This window comes from Oncorhynchus gorbuscha, linkage group LG10 (assembly GCF_021184085.1).
Source record: "Oncorhynchus gorbuscha isolate QuinsamMale2020 ecotype Even-year linkage group LG10, OgorEven_v1.0, whole genome shotgun sequence".
NCBI lineage: Eukaryota > Metazoa > Chordata > Actinopteri > Salmoniformes > Salmonidae > Oncorhynchus > Oncorhynchus gorbuscha.
The window spans coordinates 39,249,764-39,273,158 of NC_060182.1; the positions used below are offsets into that span (position 1 = coordinate 39,249,764).

The 23,395-nt window shown below is 44.8% G+C and overlaps 2 protein-coding genes across 3 annotated transcripts in view; one reads left to right on the top strand and one right to left on the bottom strand.

Moving 5' to 3' along the window:
• The window catches only part of igfbp6b (insulin-like growth factor binding protein 6b), an 89,234-nt gene that overhangs the window by 56,366 nt on the left and 9,473 nt on the right, over window positions 1-23,395 (bottom strand). The gene's annotated exons all lie outside the window — the stretch shown is intronic.
• Window positions 1-23,395, top strand: part of spryd3 (SPRY domain containing 3) — a 98,897-nt gene that overhangs the window by 50,389 nt on the left and 25,113 nt on the right. Inside the window, exon 7 of one of the 2 annotated variants that reach the window (XM_046366022.1) lies at window positions 14,204-14,356. In XM_046366022.1, coding sequence (XP_046221978.1) covers window positions 14,204-14,356 — 153 coding nt within the window. The remainder of the gene's footprint in view (window positions 1-14,203; window positions 14,357-23,395) is intronic. The other variant, XM_046366023.1, reaches the window with a different exon arrangement.

The following is a 23,395-nucleotide window of genomic DNA, read 5'->3' on the forward strand; positions in this document are numbered from 1 at the left end:
CACGCACATACTCCTGAAGTTTTAAATGGGCTGACTAGTATTAAATTCCAAATTCTTCTTCTTAGTGTGTCAATTATTCTAAGAAAGATAAAATCATCATGTCTTCTTGCCCCTTCCAGGTTCCCCCACCTAAACTTGAGCAGCACATAGAATATATTCTATCATCTGTGCTGGTCTCCAGTCAACACATGCACCTCTCCATAGAGTTCTATCTGAATCACCAGTCATGTTATTTCCATTTGCTAGAGGAGCTAACACCCTTCTAAGGTTGCCTGGTTCCTTCCTTGGAGGAACAGTTGTCATGCATCCCATCATGATACTGTTTGATCTGCTGAAGTTCATCAGTTTCCCATAAACTGTGTAATTCCCCTGTTGAGAACCACTAGGCAGGCAGACACTGCAGGCAGTGGCACCGACCGGAGTGTCCTCTGACTGTCTCCACGATGGGAACAGAACAGCGTGAGAAAGTGTGTGTTTGTGAGATTGAAAGGAAGCTCTGATGAATACTGTATGTGGGGGGGTTTAGGCGAGGCCAGGCCAACCTGCTTCTTTAACTAGACGTCTCATTGAAAACTGCCGCTTAAGTCTGCATCATTTCTAGATGGCGAGAGATATCTCACACGAACGACAGTGAGACAGATTAAGAATTTTGTTGATTTAACTAGCCAGCTACAGTTGAAAGTAAGACTGTGAGACTCTTGATGAAATTCAAAATATTGGTTCTGGTTTATCATAGTTTAGCCGAGTTATTAGTTAGTTGAGCTGTTCTACACACTTTTTCCTATATAGTGCACTACTTTTGATGGTCATCAGGGTTCTGATCAAAAGTAATGCACTATATAGGGAATAGAGTGCCATTTGGGGTGAAACCACAGACAATAGAGATGTTTCTTCTCTCGTATGTTCCATTTATTCTCTTTAGCCCTTTTGGAAAAAAACAGCATAGACCACCATGAATTTTAAGCTGGTCAGTGCTGGTCTGACCAGCATGGTCTCGCTGGTTCTGCAAGCCAACCAGCATGGTCTAACTGGTTGTGTTGGCTGACCAGCATTCATTGTGTTTTCAACTTACTGTTGAGAGTTAGAGTAGTAGATTGAACGAAGTGCTTTTTTAAAAATTTGTTTGTGCATCAGTAGTTTTTCTCATGAAGTTAGTCTAGTGTCCAAATTAGAGGTCGACCGATTAATCAGAATGGCCGATTTTAATTAGGGCTGATTTCAAGTTTTTATAACAATCGGAAATCGGTATTTTTGAGCGCCGATTTTGCAGAAAATGTATTTTTTATACCTTTATTTAACTAGGCAAGCCAGTTAAGAACACATTCTTATTTTCAATGACGGCCTAGGAATGGTGGGTTAATTGCCTCGTTCAGGGGCAGAACGACAGATTTTCACCTTGTCAGCTCGGGGGATCCAATCTTGCAAACTTAGTTAACTATTCCAACTCTATAACCACCTGCCTCTCGTTGCACTCCACGAGGAGACCGCCTGTTACGCGAATGCAGTAAGCCAAGGTAAGTTGCTAGTTAGCATTAAACTTATAAAAAAACAATCATAATCACTAGTTATAACTACACATGGTTGGTGATATTACTAGTTTATCTAGCGTGTCCTGCGTTGCATATGATCGATGCAACGCTGGAGGATGATTTAACAAAAGCGCATTTGCAAAAAAAGCACAATCGTTGGACGACTGTACCTAACCATAAACACCAATGCCTTTATTAAAATCAATACACAGAAGTATATATTTTTAAACCTGCATATTTAGCTAAAAGAAATGCAGGTTAACAGGCAATATTAACCAGGTGAAATTGTGTCACTTCTCTTGCACGAGTCAGGGTAAATGGAACAGTTTGGGCAGCCTGGCTCATTGCAAACTAATTTGCCAGAATTTTACGTAATTATTACATAACATTGAAGGTTGTGCAATGTAACAAGAATATTTAGACTTAGGGATGCCACCCGTTAGATAAAATACCGAATGGTTCTGTATTTCACTGAAATAATAAACGTTTTGTTTTCTAAATTATAGTTTCCGGATTCTACTATATTAATGACCAAAGGCTCGTATAATTAAGTCTATGATTTGATAGAGCAGTCTGACTGAGCGATGGTAGGCAGCAGCAGGCTCGTAAGCATTCATTCAAATAGCATTTTTCTGCGTTTTGCCAGCAGCTCTTCGCAAGCACAGCGCTGTTTATGACTTCAAGCCTATCAGCCTTATGGCTGGTGTAACCAATGTGAAATGGCTAGCTAGTTAGCGGGGTGCGCACTAATAGCGTTTCAAATGTCACTTGCTCTGAGACTTGGAGTAGTTGTTCCCCTTGCTCTGCATGGGTAACGCAGGCTTCGAGGGTGGCTGTTGTCGATGTGTTCCTAGTTCCAGCCCAGGTAGCGGCGAGGAAGTTATACTGTTACACTGGCAATACTATAGTGCTTATAAGAACATCCAATAGTCCAAAGGTATATGAAATACAAATGATAAAGAGAGAAATAGTCCTATAAATACTATATCTACAACCTAAAACGTCTTACCTTGGAATATTGAAGTCTCATGTTAAAAGGAACCACCAACTTTCATATGTTCTCATGTTCTGAGCAAGGAACTCAAAACGTTAGCTTTTTTTTACATGGCACATATTGCAATTTTACTTCTCCAACACTTTGTTTTTGCATTATTTAATTCAAATTGAACATGTTTCATTATTTCTTGGAGGCTAAATTGATTTTATTGATGTATGATATTAACAATTCAGTATTGTTGTAATTGTCATTATTATAAATAAAATTGTCCGATTAGTCGGTGTCGTCTTTTTTTGGTCCTCTAATAATCGGTCGTCCTCTAGTCCAGATATCTAAACTTGTAGGAATTATGGTTGAATAACCGACCGGGGGGCCACCAAGTCACTCACTCAGATATTACATTACAAACTGCCAACATTTATCTCCACCCTATGGCAAAATGTTTAGATTTGCAGAAAACTTGCTTTAAAACTACAAAATGTTTGTGCTTGCAAGGTGGGGGGGCCCGAACCAAATTTTGCTTAGGACCCTCAGAAGGCTAGGGCCGGCTATGACTGCATGTGTGGACATGGATGTGCTTACGCAGACCCTCGAGCAACTGCGCCCCCCCAGAATTTTTGGGGCCCCGACACCATACAAGTTGCCCATCCCTGACCTAAACCATTTAAACTGGAACAACCATTTCAGTAACGGATAGGATTCGTTTTTTTATCTTTGTGAAGCATAAGATAAATGTATTGATTTAATCAATCAATGTAAATGCAGAATAAGATTTTGTGACAAACAATTTTTAAAAAAGTAACTGCAATACATTTACTTGACTTAAAGGGAAATTTTACCGATGCTCTTTTTCAAAATATACACTACCATTCACGATTTTGGGATCAGTTAGAAATGTCATTGTTTTTGAAAAAAAAGCAATTTTTTGTTGTTGTCCATTTTTAAAATACCATCAACTTGATCAGAAATACAGTGTAGACATGGTTAATGTTGCAAATTACTATTGCTGATTTCCAATTAATTTTTATGGAATATCTACATAGGTGTACAGAGGCCCATTATCAGCAACCGTCAATCCTGTGTTCCAATGGCATATTGTGTTAGCTAATCCAAGTTTATCATTTTAAAAGGTGAATTGATCATTAGAAAACCCCTTTGCAATTATGTTAGCACAGCTGAAAACTGTTGTTCTGATTTAAAAAGCAATAAAACTGTACGTTAGACTAGTTGAGTATCTGGAGCATCAGCATTTGTGGGTTTGATTACAGGCTCAAAATGGCCAGAAACAAAGGACTTTCTTCTGAAACTCGTCAGTCTATTCTTGTTCTGAGAAATGAAGGCTATTCCATGAGAGAAATTGCCAAGAAACTGAAGATCTCGTACAACGCTGTGTATTACTCCCTTCACAGATCAGCGCAAACTGGCACTAACAAGAATAGAAAGAGGAGTGGGAGGCCCCGGTGCACAACTGTGCAAGAGCACAAGTACATTAGAGTATCTAGTTTGAGAAGCAGACGCCTCACAAGTACTCAACTGGCAGCTTCATTAAATAGTACCCGCAAAACACCAGTCTCAACGTCAACAGCACCTCCTCCCAGCTGCCCACTGCACTGAGGCTAGGTAACACGGTCACCACCGATAAATCCATGATTATCGAAAACTTCAACAAGCATTTCTCAACGGCTGGCCATGCCTTCCTCCTGGCTACTCCAACCTCGGCCAACAGCTCCGCCCCCCCCTCCCGCAGCTACTCGCCCAAGCCTCTCCAGGTTCTCCTTTACCCAAATCCAGATAGCAGATGTTCTGAAAGAGCTGCAAAACCTGGACCCGTACAAATCAGCTGGGCTTGACAATCTGGACCCTCTATTTCTGAAACTATCCGCCGCCATTGTCGCAACCCCTATTACCAGCCTGTTCAACCTCTCTTTCATATCGTCTGAGATCCCCAAGGAATGGAAAGCTGCCGCAGTCATCCCCCTCTTCAAAGAGGGAGACACCCTGGACCCAAACTGTTACAGACCTATATCCATCCGGCCCTGACTATCTAAGGTCTTCGAAAGCCAAGTCAACAAACAGGTCACTGACCATCTCGAATCCCACCGTACCTTCTCCGCTGTGCAATCTGGTTTTCGAGCCGGTCACGGGTGCACCTCAGCCACGCTCAAGGTACTAAACGATATCATAACCGCCATCGATAAAAGACAGTACTGTGCAACCGTCTTCATCGACCTTGCCAAGGCTTTCGACTCTGTCAATCACCATATTCTTATCTGCAAACTCAGTAGCCTCGGTTTTTCTAATGACTGCCTTGCCTGGTTCACCAACTACTTTGCAGACAGAGTTCAGTGTGTCAAATCGGAGGGCATGCTGTCCAGTCCTCTGGCAGTCTATGGGGGTGCCACGGTTCAATTCTGTACCTGGGGATTTTAACAAAGCTAATCTGAAAACAAGACTCCCTAAATTTTATCAGCATATCGATTGCGCAACCAGGGGTGGTAAAACCTTGGATCATTGTTACTCTAACTTCCGCGACGCATATAAGACCCTGCCCCGCCCCCCTTTCGGAAAAGCTGACCACGACTCCATTTTGTTGATCCCTGCCTACAGGCAGAAACTTCTGTCCAACGCTGGTCCGACCAAGCTGATTCCACACTCCAAGACTGCTTCCATCACGTGGACGGTGACATGTTTCGTATTGCGTCAGATAAAAATATTGACGAATACGCTGATTCGGTGTGCGAGTTCATTAGAACATGCGTTGAAGATGTCGTTCCCATAGCAACGATAAAAACATTCCCTAACCAGAAACTGTGGATTGATGGCCGCATTCGCGTGAAACTGAAAGCGCGAACCACTGCTTTTAATCAGGGCAAGGTGTCTGGCAACATGACCGAATACAAACAGTGCAGCTATTCCCTCCGCAAGGCTATTAAACAAGCTAAGTGTCAGTACAGAGACAAAGTAGAATCTCAATTCAACGGCTCAGACACAAGAGTCATGTGGCAGGGTCTACAGTTAATCACGGACTACAAGAAGAAACCCAGCCCAGTCACGGACCAGGATGTCTTGCTCCCAGGCAGACTAAATAACTTTTTTGCCCGCTTTGAGGACAATACAGTGCCACTGACACGGCCTGCAACAAAAACATGCGGTCTCTCCTTCACTGCAGCCGAGGTGAGTAAGACATTTAAACGTGTTAACCCTCGCAAGGCTGCAGGCCCAGACGGCATCCCCAGCCGCGCCCTCAGAGCATGCGCAGACCAGCTGGCCGGTGTGTTTACGGACATATTCAATCGATCCCTAGGCTTCAAGAGGGCCACCATTGTTCCTGTTCCCAAGAAAGCTAAGGTAACTGAGCTAAACGACTACCGCCCCGTAGCACTCACTTCCGTCATCATGAAGTGCTTTGAGAGACTAGTCAAGGACCATATCACCTCCACCCAACCTGACACCCTAGACCCACTCCAATTTGCTTACCGCCCAAATAGGTCCACAGACGATGCAATCTCAACCACACTGCACACTGCCCTAACCCACCTGGACAAGAGGAATACCTATGTGAGAATGCTGTTCATCGACTACAGCTCGGCATTCAACACCATAGTACCCTCCAAGCTCGTCATCAAGATCGAGACCCTGGGTCTCGACCCCGCCCTGTGCAACTGGGTACTGGACTTCCTGACGGGCCGCCCCCAGGTGGTGAGGGTAGGCAACAACATCTCCCCGCTGATCCTCAACACGGGGGCCCCACAAGGGTGCGTTCTGAGCCCTCTCCTGTACTCCCTGTTCACCCACGACTGCGTGGCCACGCACGCCTCCAACTCAATCATCAAGTTTGCGGACGACACAACAGTGGTAGGCTTGATTACCAACAACGACGAGACGGCCTACAGGGAGGAGGTGAGGGCCCTCGGAGTGTGGTGTCAGGAAAATAACCTCACACTCAACATCAACAAAACTAAGGAGATGATTGTGGACTTCAGGAAACAGCAGAGGGAACACCCGCCTATCCACATCGATGGAACAGTAGTGGAGAGGGTAGCAAGTTTTAAGTTCCTCGGCATACACATCACAAACAAACTGAATTGGTCCACTCACACTGACAGTGTCGTGAAGAAGGCGCAGCAGCCTCAGGAGGCTGAAGAAATTTGGCTTGTCACCAAAAGCACTCACAAACTTCTACAGATGCACAATCGAGAGCATCCTGGCGGGCTGTATCACCGCCTGGTACGGCAACTGCTCCGCCCTCAACCGTAAGGCTCTCCAGAGGGTAGTGAGGTCTGCACAACGCATCACCGGGGGCAAACTACCTGCCCTCCAGGACACCTACACCACCCGATGTTACAGGAAGGCCATAAAGATCATCAAGGACATCAACCACCCGAGCCACTGCCTGTTCACCCCGCTATCATCCAGAAGGCGAGGTCAGTACAGGTGCATCAAAGCTGGGACCGAGAGACTGAAAAACAGCTTCTATCTCAAGGCCATTAGACTGTTAAACAGCCACCACTAACATTGAGTGGCTGCTGCCAACACACTGTCATTGACACTGACCCAACTCCAGCCACTTTAATAATGGGAATTGATGGGAAATGATGTAAATATATTACTAGCCACTTTAAACAATGCTACCTTATATAATGTTACTTACCCTACATTATTAATCTCATATGCATACGTATATACTGTACTCTACATCATCGAATGCATCCTTATGTAATACGTGTATCACTAGCCACTTTAACTATGCCACCTTGTTTACTTTGTCTACATACTCATCTCATATGTATATACTGTACTCGATACCATCTACTGTATGCTGCTCTGTACCATGACTCATTCATATATCCTTATGTACATATTATTTATCCCCTTACACTGTGTATAAGACAGTAGTTTTGGAATTGTTAGTTAGATTACTTTTTGGTTATCACTGCATTGTCGGAACTAGAAGCACAAGCATTTCGCTACACTCGCATTAACATCTGCTAACCATGTGTATGTGACAAATAAGATTTGATTTGATTCTCGGGCCGACTCTTTTCTCTGTATATATCAATGATGTTGCTCTTGCTGCGGGCGATTCCCTGATCCACTTCTACGCAGACCACACCATTCTATATACATCCGGCCCGTCCTTGGACACTGTACTATCTAACCTCCAAACGAGCTTCAATGCCATACAACACTCCTTCCGTGGCCTCCAACTGCTCTTAAACGCTAGTAAAACCAAATGCATGCTTTTCAACCGTTCGCTGCCTGCACCCGCACGCCTGACCAGCATCACCACCCTGGATGGTTCCGACCTTGAATATGTGGACATCTATAAGTACCGAGGTGTCTGGCTAGACTGTAAACTCTCCTTCCAGACTCATATCAAACATTTCCAATCGAAAATCAAATCTAGAGTCGGCTTTCTATTCCGCAACAAAGCCTCCTTCACTCATGAATTGCAAAAATCGCTGAAGTTGGAGACTTATCTCCCTCACCAACTTCAAACATCTGCTATCTGAGCAGCTAACCGATCGCTGCAGCTGTACAAAGTCTATCGGTAAATAGCCCAACCAATTTTACCTACCTCATCCCCATACTGTTTATATTCATTTACTTTTCTGCTCTTTTGCACACCAATATCTCTACCTGTACATGACCATCTGATCATTTATCACTCCAGTGTTAATCTGCAAATTTTTTATTATTTGTCTACCTCCTCATGCCTTTTGCACACAATGTATATACTCTCTTTTTTTTCTACTGTGTTTTTGACTCCAAGCGGGCTGTCATTTGCCTTTTACTAAGGAGTGGCTTCCGTCTCTACCATAAAGGCCTGATTTGGTGGAGTGCTGCAGAGATGGGAGAAACTTCCAGAAAGACGACCTTCTCCACATAGGAACTCTGGAGCTCTGTCAGAGTGACCATTGGGTTCTTGGTCAAGTCCCTTCTCCCCTGATTGCTCAGTTTGGCTGGGTGGCCAGCTCTAGGGAGAGTCTTGGTGGTTCCAAACTTTATCCATTTAAGAATGATGGAGGCATCTGTTCTTGGGGACCTTCAATGTTGCACAACATTTTTGGTACCCTATCCCAGATCTGTGTCTCGACACAATCCTGTCTCTGAGCTCTACGGACGATTCCTTCAAACTCATGGCTTGGTTTGTGCTCTGACAAGTGTGGGACCTTAAATAGACAGGTGTTTGCCTGAGCTCAATTTCGAGTCTCATAGCAAAGGATCTGAATACTATTGCAAATAAGGTATTTTAGTTTTTTATTTGTAATACATTTGCAAAAATAAATAACTTTTCACTGTCATTATGGTATATTTTATGTAGATTGCTGAGTATTTATTTATTTAATCAATTTTAGAATCAGGTTGTAACGTAAGAAAATGTTGAAAAAGTCTAGGTGTCTGAGTACTTTCCAAAGGCACTGAATCCCCACTTGGTGCTGGATTCCAATAGGAATTAGACATCACTTTGCAAGCCAGCATAATGTGACTTGATGCTGGTACGCTGGTGACCAGATAAACAACAGCAGGGACGTCTCATCGCTCTGTTTTTCTGCAGAGGAAATAAAACGGTCTGCGTTAATTTGTTTCCCAGCTATCACCACAAAACTATTAGATGCTCCTCTCTTTCATTGGAGGTAGCTAACATTCTCTCTTCTCTTTCTCTCGCCCCCTACCCCCTCCCTGGAGCTAACTAACCAGAGATTATCAGTGGGGGGGGCAGCAAGAAGCTTCTGCTGCAGGCAATTATGGTCTTAATATCACATCGTGTGTGTGTGTGTGTGTGTGTGTGTGTGTGTGTGTGTGTGTGTGTGTGTGTGTGTGTGTGTGTGTGTGTGTGTGTGTGTGTGTGTGTGTGTGTGTGTGTGTGTGTGTGTGTGTGCGTGCGTGCAGTTGAAAAATTATATCAAGGTCATTCCTGGCCCCAACTGGGAGATTTTTGCTACGGGAGGATTTATTTTTTAATTTATTTTTTACACTGACTCACTTATGTCACAATGTGTAATAATGACTTTCTAAACACCTTATAGGTAACAGCTGCTTCTTTTCTTTTGAAAGAAAGTTACTCGGCTCAACTTCCACTCAGAAGTAGAAGGAAGAGATTAAAGGTGGAAAGTGGAAACCATGCAGGAGTCATGCATGAAAGGGATGGGAGTCGATGACACAGAAAGGGATGGGAGTGGATGACACAGAAAGGGATGGGAGTCGATGACACAGAAAGGGATGGGAGTCGATGACACAGAAAGGGATGGGACACAGAAAGGGATGGGAGTCGATGACACGGAAAGGGATGGGAGTCGATGACACGGAAAGGGATGGGAGTCGATGACACGGAAAGGGATGGGAGTCGATGACACGGAAAGGGATGGGAGTCGATGACACGGAAAGGGATGGGAGTCGATGACACAGAAAGGGATGGGAGTCGATGACACAGAACACTTACTGACTTCGCTGAGCTATTTTATTGAGGAGAAATGTACTTACTATGACTGTGAAATTTGGTTGTCCCACCTAGCTATCTTAAGATGAATGCACTAAACTCTTAAGTTGTTCTGGGTAAGTGTCTGCTAAAATGTAAATGTACAGCCAAAGCCAAATGAAAGGTTTCTCTACATCTGCAGTGGGGCTGTGACTGTCTGGTGTTGTTGTGTTGAGTACATCCGGAAGACTGCTTATAAGATGTTTTAAAACTCTTTAAAAGTCACTACTTCAACTTTTCAAATAAGAAGTATCCCTCTGTGGGCCTTTCTTTGGCTCGTCAACCACAGGAAGGTGATGGATGTAAGAGACCACACCCTAGGCTACGAAGCTAGTGTTGCTTTCTATACTGTGGCAAGCAAAGCCTGTGTTTTGATCCCTGTCCTCTTGCAGGTTCTCCTTTTATCTAGGCCTACTCCACTGTCCACATCACTTCAATATCTTCACACGCCATAGACATAGGACCAGAATGGTCATTCCTTTCAAGTCAACGCTCTGTGATGGGAGGACCAGCGTTCGTTCTATGCTCTACTTCATTATAGCTCAGTAGCTCTGTAGCTCAGTTGGTAGAGCATGGCGCTTGTAACGCCAGGGTAGTGGGTTCAATCCCCGGGACCACCCATACGTAGAATGTATGCACACATGACTGTAAGTCGCTTTGGATAAAAGCGTCTGCTAAATGGCATATATTATTATATTTCTATGTTCCACACCACCTGCCATGTAGACCTACAGTTCACCTGACACACAGTCAATGCAAACAGACTTTGGAGTCGTTGTCCTGAGTGAATGATTGATTTAATTGGGTGCAGTAGAAAAAATAATCTCACACTCCCTCTCTCTTCTCTGTCTCCCGCTCTCTCAGACCTTCACAGCCTCACCCCAGTGTGTTCAAAACATTCCTCTGAATTTGACATGTGGTGAGTTTATTTACCAAGTGATAGTGAGGGAATGAGTGATTGATTGATTATTTCTATTTTTGGAGTGTTTTGATTTTGCGGTATGTTGACTCAGTTTCAATTACACACTTTCAGGTGCTGCTGTATTGCTTCAGCACAGACGGCGCGGCCTGCGTGCCAGCTTTTTGGCCGTACCCAACACTACTGATAGAAGGCTATCAATGGTCTGTGTCAACATGATGGTTGTGTTTTGGTCAGTCAAATCCATTTTTATTTGTCACTTGCTCTGAATAAAACGGGTGTAAACCTTACCGTGAAATGCCCTTAACTAACAATGTAGTTAAAGAAAGAGGTTAGAAGATATTTACTAAATAAAGTAGAAATAGTACAAAAATAGCAGCAGTGTAAAAACAAAAGGGAGGGTGGGCCTTGTCAATGTAAATAGTCCATGATCCTCTTCTAGTTTATTTGGGATAAATTGGCTGTATGATTGATGGATAGGTAATTTGGTAGGCAACTGGTGAGTAATCGTCTGATTCATGAATTGCACCCTATTCCCTATTTAGTGTAGTTACTACTTTTGACCAGAGCCCTGGACCGTTGTCAAAGTTGTGCATTAAATAGGGAATATGGTGCCATTTTGGGGTGCAGTAGAACATTTTACACAGGCAGCACACAGTGGCAGCCAAACAGGTACCAAGCCCAAGCGGGCTGGTTGGGAGGGAGAGGCCCTCTAATCTCCTATGTTTCTTCCAAATGCCTCCAGGAGTGACAGGAAATATCCCCCCTCCCCCAACCACACACACACACACAACCTACCCCTACCACCAGCCCTGACACCACCACCCCGGATGGTGCCATGATCAGAGAGAGAGAGAGAGAGAGAGAGAAAGGCAAGAGATGGAGAGTGAGAGAGAGTGAAAGGGAGAGCAGAGAGAATGACTGCAGGCATCTGTCAGCACTCTCACTGAAGCATGTTCCAAGCTGCTGGGAGGGAGAGCTGATTAAAAACCTCTCTCTCGCTCTCTCTACCTCCCTTTCTCTCTCTCCATTACTCAGCATCACAGAGGCGGGAAGGTGTGACAACACACTCGCTGCAACTCCCTCTCCCCCTCAAAATAACAGCTACTGTCCAGGCATGAAAGTTGAAGAGGTTGAGGAGAAGGATAAGATGGCAGCGAGAGAACAAGAAAGGACAGTCTAAAAAAACAAGATTGTAAAGAAGTGGGTACCCATTAATGTAGGGCAGGCCTGTGAGTTGAGGACACAAGACAAGACAGGGCACTCATTTTTTTTTGCAATTGGCCAGACAGAGACAGTAATGGAATGAATTGTGTTCTTTTAAAGGGAAGATTTTTTTTTTTTGTCAGATGCCTGACTACATGTCTTTCATGTCTGAGTTTTAGGACGTGCAATAACCAGATTGTGACTTGGAAGATTAAAGGTATTTGCCAATAAATTCACATTTTTCAGATCAACTTTCACGATCCCTGTCCACTTTAAATATAGCTTTCATGTGCAGATTCCCTTCCAGACTGTAGCATCTGGGTCGTCAGCAGTATTATACAGTTAACTGCCAAAATAAAGGTAACACCGACAGTGTCGTAAGGCGTTGGGCCACCACGAGCCAGAACAGCTTCAATGCACCTTGGCGTTGATTCTACAAGTGTCTGGAACTTTATTGGAGGGATGCGACACCATTCTTCTACAAGAAATTCCATCATTTGGTGTTTTTGTTGATGGTGATGGAAAACGCTGTCTCAAGGGGCCACTCCAGAATATATTGTTGACAGTTTTCACGTTGAGAGTGGAGTTTGACAAAGTTGGTCCTGGCCTGTGTTTGTCCTTTCTCACTTGATATTGCTGGTGTAAGGAGTATGAATTTTGGGTGTGAGGTAGTATGCCCAGGTACTGTAAGGAACACTGTACCTCGATTGGTCCTTCATTCAATCTGTCACAGAATAATTGAAAGAGAACTCTATTTTCTTGACTGAGACCTAGTTAGGAAGTTATTTATTTCCACTGGATGGATAACCAGGCAACGTTCATCATCATTTAATTGAGGGAAACCTTTCATTTTGATGTATAACTCTAAACCGCTGTAGGCCCATTACCGTAACGCACCCAGGTGTTGTCACAGGCTTATTAGAGGAGTCCACCCCTCACTTTGTCTATCATCTTTTCTCTTCCACTTCAAACTGAAGGCGTTCCTTCGGTCTCTCTATTCTCTATTACACACTGGATGGAAAAATAGGAGCAGCACTTGGTTGCCTAGCTGCCCACCTACTTGCCCTTCCCATAGAAACCTGTTCTTCTGAGGCTTAGTAATGTGTTTTTCCTATAGGATCTGTTAAGCCTTCCATGGAGAAGTTATTATAATGTTCAATCAGTGGAATATTTGGCGAGACTATTTACGCATGATCACCCTGGGCGTGCCTGTTACAGTGGGAGTATGACTGCATGGCTGTGTCCCAAAATGGAACCCAATTCCCTATTTAGTACATTTGCTAGTCTGTACTTGGTGAGTTCCTCTTTATGTCGGGCGTACACTACACGACTTCCAAAATCCTAACACTTGGTCGTGAGGGTTCTCGATATCACGCTGTCTCGCGAAAACAAGGTGATGTGATTAGATTGTTAACGTAGCTAGAACAAGCTGTAGCTCAAACCAGCCTCGAACATTCATGCTTGCCATGCAGAGTTGAAATATCTAGCCAATACATTTTTAATTGAACAGCATTGCTTGTGAACTACAAAGCTGTGACAATTTGACACTGGTTGCAAGTACAAATGCATAGGCTACCAGTAGTAGTCATGGCTCCTGCTTCGAGAGTCTACACATTCTGGGCGATGCGATACAACATCATCTCACCGGCATCTTCTCTGGCGAACTCTCATTGGCTATTGCTGATCACCTTTCTCAAAACTTGTCATTGCACATCTCACACTCACGCATAGCAGATTTTTGTGCCGATTTTAAAATCAAACATGTTTGAAAATATCGGGACCTCTGGGACGGCTCAAAGATGAGATCGGTAGACCTTAGACTGCGTCTCTGACACACTCACGTTAAATGAACGTCGGTGACTGCAGCGGACCCCGAGTAGGCAACAACGTGGATTTTGTCTACCGTCTGGGACAACTAAATCGGGGCCAAAATCATGTAGAGTACGCCCGACTTTAGGTGTATCTGTCTTTTGAGTACTCCAACATGTTCGGAAAGGTCAACTTACTCAAAACTACAGTATGTTGTATTTGAATACTGACCCTATTTCCCCTCCCCCACACACACACTTTAGCAGCTCCTGGAGTACGTTGGGAAGGGGAAGAGCATCCTGGACGTGGGTCTGGCCCAGGCCAGGCAGCCCCTCAGCACACGCTGCCACTACTTTGAGGTGGAGATAGTGGACGCTGGAGAGAAGTGCTACATCGCCCTGGGCCTGGCCAGAAGGGTAAGCACTGTACAATTGCACATCAGTAAACTTTCGGCCACACAGAGACAGATGAAATCACATGCGTTCATCAATTGTCAATGTCAAAAGTTAGCCAACTATTTCCGAAAGAGTTGTGTGTGTGTTTGGCAATGATCTCCGTTGTCCATCTGTCAACAAATGACTTCCATTGAAAAACCATTTGGTTCTGGCCTCCCGAGTGACGCAGCAGTCTAAGGCAGTGTTGCAGCATCACTACAGGCTGGGGCTTTACTTGGCTCCTCACGCTCTAGCGACTCCTTGTGGCGGTGCCGGGCGCCTGCAGGCTGACAATGGTCGCCAGTTGAACAGTGTTTCCTCAGACACATTGGTGCAGCTGGCTTCCGGGTTAATCAAGCGGGTGTTAGAAGCACGGCTTGGCTGGTCATGTTTCGGAGGACGCATGACTCGACCTTAGCCTCTCCTGAGCCCATTGGGGAGTTGCAGCAATGATACAAGATCATAATCGAGAAAGTGGGTAAAAATTACAACAACAAAAAATAACATTTGCTCAATCTGTAATTTTCTGAGACAAAATCTCTGTCTGGCCATAGCCTAAGGGTAAGCATTTATAACTCTGTATGCAGTTTTTAACCATCAGCACTACAGAGAAGTATAGGTGGCATTTATTTAATCAGATTCTGCTTGTTTTGAAGTTGAGGAAGTAATAGTACAACCGTATAACACATTTAAGTACAGTACAGGGTTCGCACAGACAGTGGCAAGTCAAATTCAAGGACTTTCAATGACTTTTTCAAGTCCTAATATTTATTTTCAAGGACCATCAATTTTAAGTAGTTCCTATTATTCAATTGATTCTAGTCGTCATCAGATGGCAGTATTTTGCCACAGCCTCATGGGAAAAATAACTTACTATTCATAACTACCTTACAAGTTCTACTCAATAATACGTCTTCTACGTATTTGCAAAATACATGAGTGGTAAGTCAGTACTGAAAAGGGAAGGGGTCTGAATACTTTCGAATGCACCGTAAATACATACATCCCTCGTTATTCAACACCTTTGTTGTAGGAATAGAACACAGTGTGCGTGATGAAGAGGGGAAAAAACCATTCAAGACATTTTAGCACGACTAATTCAAACCCCTCATCTCATTTTCCAAAGAATGCACATGCGGTTCCCATCTAATGTTAGCACAGAACAGGAGCTGCTGGACTTTCCATAATAACCTGTGTGCCTTGAAGTCTAACACAACAAACAGTTGTACGGGAACTGATCAAAACAACGAGCAACATCTGGTCTTACACCATTGTAGACTGGAACAGAGCAAAAATAATACAGGTTGCCCCTATGGCCAAAAGTAGTGCATAGTATAGGGAATAGTATACCCTTTTGGACGTATCCATAATATACATAGGTATCAATGGAAGGCCAAGACTGAGAGATGCTCAATGACCGAGTTATATCACCCATTTGCATTGCTCATACTGTCAGTAGAGGATGAAAAGGGCTGGGACTGACTACGTAGGTCTGACCTAGGAACATCAGTCATGAGGTGTAATGAACGCCAGCCACAACCCAAGGCATGGTCTACGTGGAGTTGCCCTGTCCTGTCATGCTCGCTCTGATCTCTCTGTGGCCATGGGCATGGCTCACTGTAGACAGAGACTAATTACTCTCAGGTCTCGAACCGACCGGCGAAGACAGATTGAAACTAGTCTTGTCTTGTGAAAGGGAAGGTTGATTTAAGGCCAAGGTCACTGGGTCCGACCAACCAGACTTGGGTTCAATACATTTAAAAAAAAATAAAGATGGAGAGTGAGAGAGTGAAAGGGAGTACTTTTGGTACTTGTCTATCGGTTCCATTGCAACAGGCAAGCTCAGTCAATCATAGCTACTGTATTTGAAATGATTTCAAATAGTATTGAATCCAGGTCTGCCAACCAGACCGACCTGCTCCTCCTCCCTTCCACTCTGAAAAAATGAAGACTTTTTGTTAGTGATAACTAACTCCATAACATTTCCTCCCCTTAAGACTTTGTCCCCCTCAGTCTCTCTGCATCTGTGTTTGTTTACAGAGACATTATGGCCTCTCTTCTCCAAAGGACAACTGAGGTGATAAAGCAGATAATTAAAGGGCTGGTTAATCTCTGTTTACTCACCAGAATATTACATGTTGTTGGGTTCAGTTACTTCACTCAGACAGCATCTTGCTAGATGTCTCAAGAGTGGATTCCCAACACACACACACACACACACACACACACACTCTGTCTGACTGACTGACTTCCCTGTTGACTGACTGACTTCCCTGTTGACTGACTGCCTGGCCCGGTTGACTGACTGCCTACCTGGCCCGGTTGACTGACTGGCCAGTTTGACTGACTGGTGGCACCGTACAGTTACTCTAACCCAGTAGAGCAAGGATGTCAAACTCATTCCATGGACGGCCTAGTGTCTGCTGGTTTTTGTTTTTTCCCTTTAAATTAAGACGTCGACAACCATGTGTCTTGGTTGAATCTTTGCGATGCGCCATTCAGTCATAATGCGATGTTTGAATCAACATTTCTAAAGGCTTTCCCCAAAAACCTTCTGAATTAAATGTTCACTTAGGCTTAGCTGGCAGAATGATATCATGATGATTTCTATCAATCGTGGGGCATTTGTTTAGTAAACTCAGCCATCACATGTAGCCTAAACTGTACATTGTTTGGTGCAAAATAGGGGTGTGACTGTTAAAATGAGGTCCAAGTTTGGAAAACCTTGAATTACACCTTGTAACAATGGTAAATGTAATACATTTTCTATTTGTAATAACATTTACATTTTTTATGTAATCAACCAGGTAAATGTAATAACTTGCTGGTAAACGTAATGAAATGTTGAATGGTAAACACAACTTTTCCTGCTAAATGTAATAAGTTATTACATTAACCAGTGCGTATTACATTAACCGGTGAGTAACAACAATTTTGAGTAATAATGTAATAACTTCAACCAGTCATGGAATAACATACCAAAATCAATGTTTTTACTTACATAAACACATAAACAAACATAAGATGGCGCCGGAGCGGATGGCACTGTTTTACCAACAGTGCCATTTTGTTCGGTTTTTCAATTTTGTTGTACCTTATTCTGTACATAATGTTGCTGATATCATCTCTTATGACCGAAAAGAGCTTCTGGACATAAGAACAGCGATTACTCACCTCGAATTGGATGAGTCTGACAGGAAGGATATACTCCAAACACCTAAACAGGCCCTCATCCCCGTCATTCGCTGGAGAAAGAAACAGATTTTGCGGAAAGAGATTGGGGTGCCTTGTGGGGATCAGGTGCCGAGTGACTAAACTGCCTTTGCAATCCGTACTGTTAGCCAACATTCCATTGCTTGAAAATAAATGGGACGTAGTGAAAGCATGTATATCCTTGTAAACAAAAGCTGGTGCACAATATCTAAGGAAGTCTCAAGGTTTTGCACGCCTGAGATGGTGTGGTCTACAGCTTATCATGAGATACTCTATTTACCAAGAGTTTTCGTAGCTGTCTACATACCACCACAGACCGATGCTGGCACTAAAACCGCACTCAATGAGCTGTATCCTGCCATAAGCAAACAGGAGAACGCTCATCCAGAGGCAGTGCTCCTAGTGGCCAGGGACTTTAATGCAGGGAAACTTAAATCAGTTTTTACCTCATATCAGCATGTTAAATGTGCAACTGGAGGGGAAAAAATTGTAGACCACCTTTACTCCACACACAGAGACTCATACAAAGCTCTCCCTCGCCCTCCATTTGGCAAATCTGACCATAATTATATCCTCCTGATTCCTGCTCACAAGCAAAAATTAAAGCAAGAAGCAGCACAAAAAAGTGGTCAGATAAAGCAGATGCTAAAATACAGGACTGTTTTGTTAGCACAGACTGGAATATGTTCCGGGATTCTTCCGATGGCATTGAGGAGTACACCACATCAGTCACTGGCTTCATCAATAAGTGCATCGATGATGTCGTCCCCACAGTGATTGTACGTACATACCCCAACCAGAAGCCATGGATTACAGGCAACATTCGCACTAAGCTAGAGGGTAGAGCTGCCATTTTCAAGGAGCAGGACTCTAACCTGGAAGCTTATAAGAAATCCTGCTATGCCCTCAGACGAACCATCAAATAGGCAAGACATCAATACAGGACTAAGATCAAATCGTACTTACACGGCTCCAACGCTCATCGTATGTGGCAGGGCTTGCAAACTATTACAGACCACAAAGAGAAGCACAGCCGAGATCTGCCCATTGACATGAGCGTACCAGACAAGTTAAATAACTTCTATGCTCGCTTCGTGGCAAGTAACACTGAAACTGTAATCACGCTCGCCGCAGCCGATGTGAGTAAAACCTTTTAAACAGATCAACATTCACAAAGCCGCAGGGCCAAGCGGATTACCAGGACATGTACTCCGAGCATATGCTGACCAACTGGCAAGTGTCTTCACTGACATTTTCAACCTCTCCATGTCTGAGTCTATAATACCAACATGTTTCAAGCAGACCACCATAGGCCCTGTGCCCAAGAACACTAAGGTAACCTGCTTAAATGACTACCGGCCTGTAGCGCTCACATCTGTAGCCATGAAATGCTTTGAAAGGCTGGTCATGGCTCACATCAAAACCATTATCCCAGAAACCCTAGACCCACTCCAATTTGCATACCGCCCCAACAGATCCACAGATGATGCAATCTCTATTGCACTCCACACTGCCCTTTCACAGCTGGACAAAAGGAACACCTATGTGAGAATGCTGTTCATTGACTACAGCTCAGCGTTCAACACCATAGTGCCCTCAAAGCTCATCACTAAGCTAAGGACCCTGGGACTAAACACCTCCCCCTGCAACTGGATCCTGGACATCTCTCTGGTAAGAAGAGTGGCGGGGGCGTATGCCTCATGACTAACGGGACATGGTGTGATGAAGGAAACATACAGGAACTCAAATCCTTCTGTTCACCTGATTTAGAATTCCTCACAATCAAATGTAGACCGCATTATCTTCCAAGAGAATTCTCTTCGATTATAATCACAGCCGTATATATCCCCCCCCAAGCAGACACATCGATGGCTCTGAACGAACTTTATTTAACTCTTTGCAAACTGGAAAACATTTATCCGGAGGCTGCATTCATTGTAGCTGGGGATTTTAACAAAGCCAATCTGAAAACAAGACTCCCTAAATTTTATCAGCATATCGATTGCGCAACCAGGGGTGGTAAAACCTTGGATCATTGTTACTCTAACTTCCGCGACGCATATAAGGCCCTGCCCCGCCCCCCTTTCGGAAAAGCTGACCATGACTCCATTTTGCTGATCCCTGCCTACAGGCAGAAATTAAAACGAGGCTCCCACGCTGAGGTCTGTCCAACGCTGGTCAGACCAAGCTGACTCTACACTCCAAGACTGCTTCCATCACGTGGACTGGGACATGTTTCGTATTGCGTCAGATGGGAATTTTGACGAATACGCTGATTCGGTGTGCGAGTTCATTAGAACGTGCGTCGAAGATGTCGTTCCCATAGCAACGATAAAAACATTCCCTAACCAGAAACCGTGGATTGATGGCAGCATTCGCGTGAAACTGAAAGCGCGAACCACTGCTTTTAATCAGGGCAAGGTGTCTGGCAACATGACTGAATACAAACAGTGCAGCTATTCCCTTCGTAAGGCTATTAAACAAGCTAAGCGTCAGTACAGAGACAAAGTGGAATCTCAATTCAATGGCTCAGACACAAGAGGCATGTGGCAGGGTCTACAGTCAATCACGGACTACAAGATGAAATCCAGCCCAGTCACGGACCAGGATGTCTTGCTCCCAGGCAGACTAAATAACTTTTTTGCCCGCTTTGAGGACAATACAGTGCCACTGACACGGCCTGCAACGGAAACATGCGGTCTCTCCTTCACTGCAGCCGAGGTGAGTAAGACATTTAAACGTGTTAACCCTCGCAAGGCTGCAGGCCCATACGGCATCCCCAGCCGCGCCCTCAGAGCATGCGCAGACCAGCTGGCCTGTGTGTTTACGGACATATTCAATCAATCCCTATACCAGTCTGCTGTTCCCACATGCTTCAAGAGGGCCACCATTGTTCCTGTTCCCAAGAAATCTAAGGTAACTGAGCTAAACGACTACCGCCCCGTAGCACTCACTTCCGTCATCATGAAGTGCTTTGAGAGACTAGTCAAGGACCATATCACCTCCACCCTACCTGACACCCTAGACCCACTCCAATTTGCTTACCGCCCAAATAGGTCCACAGACGATGCAATCTCAACCACACTGCACACTGCCCTAACCCACCTGGACAAGAGGAATACCTATGTGAGAATGCTGTTCATCGACTACAGCTCGGCATTCAACACCATAGTACCCTCCAAGCTCGTCATCAAGCTCGAGACTCTGGGTCTCGACCCCGCCCTGTGCAACTGGGTACTGGACTTCCTGACGGGCCGCCCCCAGGTGGTGAGGGTAGGCAACAACATCTCCTCCCCGCTGATCCTCAACACGGGGGCCCCACAAGGGTGCGTTCTGAGCCCTCTCCTGTACTCCCTGTTCACCCACGACTGCGTGGCCACGCACGCCTCCAACTCAATCATCAAGTTTGCGGACGACACAACAGTGGTAGGCTTGATTACCAACAACGACGAGACGGCCTACAGGGAGGAGGTGAGGGCCCTCGGAGTGTGGTGTCAGGAAAATAACCTCACACTCAACGTCAACAAAACTAAGGAGATGATTGTGGACTTCAGGAAACAGCAGAGGGAACACCCCCTATCCACATCGATGGAACAGTAGTGGAGAGGGTAGCTAGTTTTAAGTTCCTCGGCATACACATCACAGACAAACTGAATTGGTCCACTCACACTGACAGCGTCGTGAAGAAGGCGCAGCAGCGCCTATTCAACCTCAGGAGGCTGAAGAAATTCGGCTTGTCACCAAAAGCACTCACAAACTTCTACAGATGCACAATCGAGAGCATCCTGGCGGGCTGTATCACCGCCTGGTACGGCAACTGCTCCGCCCTCAACCGTAAGGCTCTCCAGAGGGTAGTGAGGACTGCACAACGCATCACCGGGGGCAAACTACCTGCCCTCCAGGACACCTACACCACCCGTTGTTACAGGAAGGCCATAAAGATCATCAAGGACATCAACCACCCGAACCACTGCCTGTTCACCCCGCTATCATCCAGAAGGCGAGGTCAGTACAGGTGCATCAAAGCTGGGACCGAGAGACTGAAAAACAGCTTCTATCTCAAGGCCATCAGACTGTTAAACAGCCACCACTAACACTGAGTGGCTGCTGCCAACACACTGTCATTGACACTGACCCAACTCCAGCCATTTTAATAATGGGAATTGATGGGAAATGATGTAAATATATCACTAGCCACTTTAAACAATGCTACCTTATATAATGTTACTTACCCTACATTATTCATCTCATATGCATATGTATATACTGTACTCTACATCATCGACTGCATCCTTATGTAACACATGTATCACTAGCCACTTTAACTATGCCACTTTGTTTACTTTGTCTACACACTCATCTCATATGTATATACTGTACTCGATACCATCTACTGTATGCTGCTCTGTACCATCACTCATTCATATATCCTTATGTACATGTTCCTTATCCCCTTACACTGTGTATAAGACAGTAGTTTTGGAATTGTTAGTTAGATTACTTGTTGGTTATCACTGCATTGTCGGAACTAGAAGCACAAGCATTTCGCTACACTCGCATTAACATCTGCTAACCATGTGTATGTGACAAATAAAATTTGATTTGATTTGATTTGATTTGGACTTCCTGACGGGCCACCCCCAGGTGGTAAGAGTAGGTAACAACACATCCACCCTCCGGGGTACGTGCTCAGTCCCCACCTGTACTCCCTGTTCACTCGTGCCTGGCCGTGCAGTCATGACTCCAACACCATCATTAAGTTTGGCGATGACACAGCAGTGGTAGGCCTGATCACCGACAATGACGAGACAGCCTATAGGGAGGAGGTAAGAGACCTGACCGTGTGGTGCAAGGACAACCTCTCCCTCAATGTGTTCAAGACAGGAGATGATTGTGGACTACAGGAAAAGGAGGACTGAGCACACCCCCATTCTCATCTACAGGGCTGAGAGCTTCAAGTACCTTGGTGTCCACATCACCAACAAACTAACATGGTTCAAGCACACAAAGACAGTCGTAAAGAGGGCACAGCAAAACATATTCACCCTCAGGAATCTGACATTTTTTGGCATGGGTCCTGAGATCCTCAAAAGGTTTTACAGCTGAACCATCGAGAGCATTCTGACAGGTTGCATCATTGCCTGGTATGGCAACTGCTCAGCCTCCAACCGCAAGGCACTACAGAGGGTAGTGCGTACGGCCCAGTACATCACCGGGGCCATGCTTCCTGCCATCCAGGACCTCAAAAGCAGGCGGTGTCAGAGGAAGGCCCTAAAAATTGTCAGACTCCAGCCACCCTAGTCATCGACTGTTTTCTCTGCTACTGTAGCGCAAGCAGTACCGGAGCGCCAAGTCTAGACCTAAGAGGCTTCTTAACAGCTTCTACCCCCAAGCCATAAGACTCCTGAACATCTAATCAAATGGCTACCCAGCCTATTTGCATTGCCCCCCCCTCCCCATTCTATGCTGCTGCTACTCTCTTTTATTATCAGTTTAATAACTTAATTACCTTAATTACATCGACACCGCTGCCCCGCACATTGACTCTGTACCGGAACCCCCTGTATATAGCCTCCACATTGACTCTGTACCGGAACCCCCTGTATATAGCCTCCACATTGATTCTGTACCCGAACCCCCTGTATATAGCCTCCACATTGATTCTGTACCGGAACCCCCTGTATATAGCCTCCACATTGACTCTGTACCGGAACCCCCTGTATATAGCCTCCACATTGACTCTGTACCGGAACCCCTGTATATAGCCTCCACATTGATTCTGTACCGGAACCCCCTGTATATAGCCTC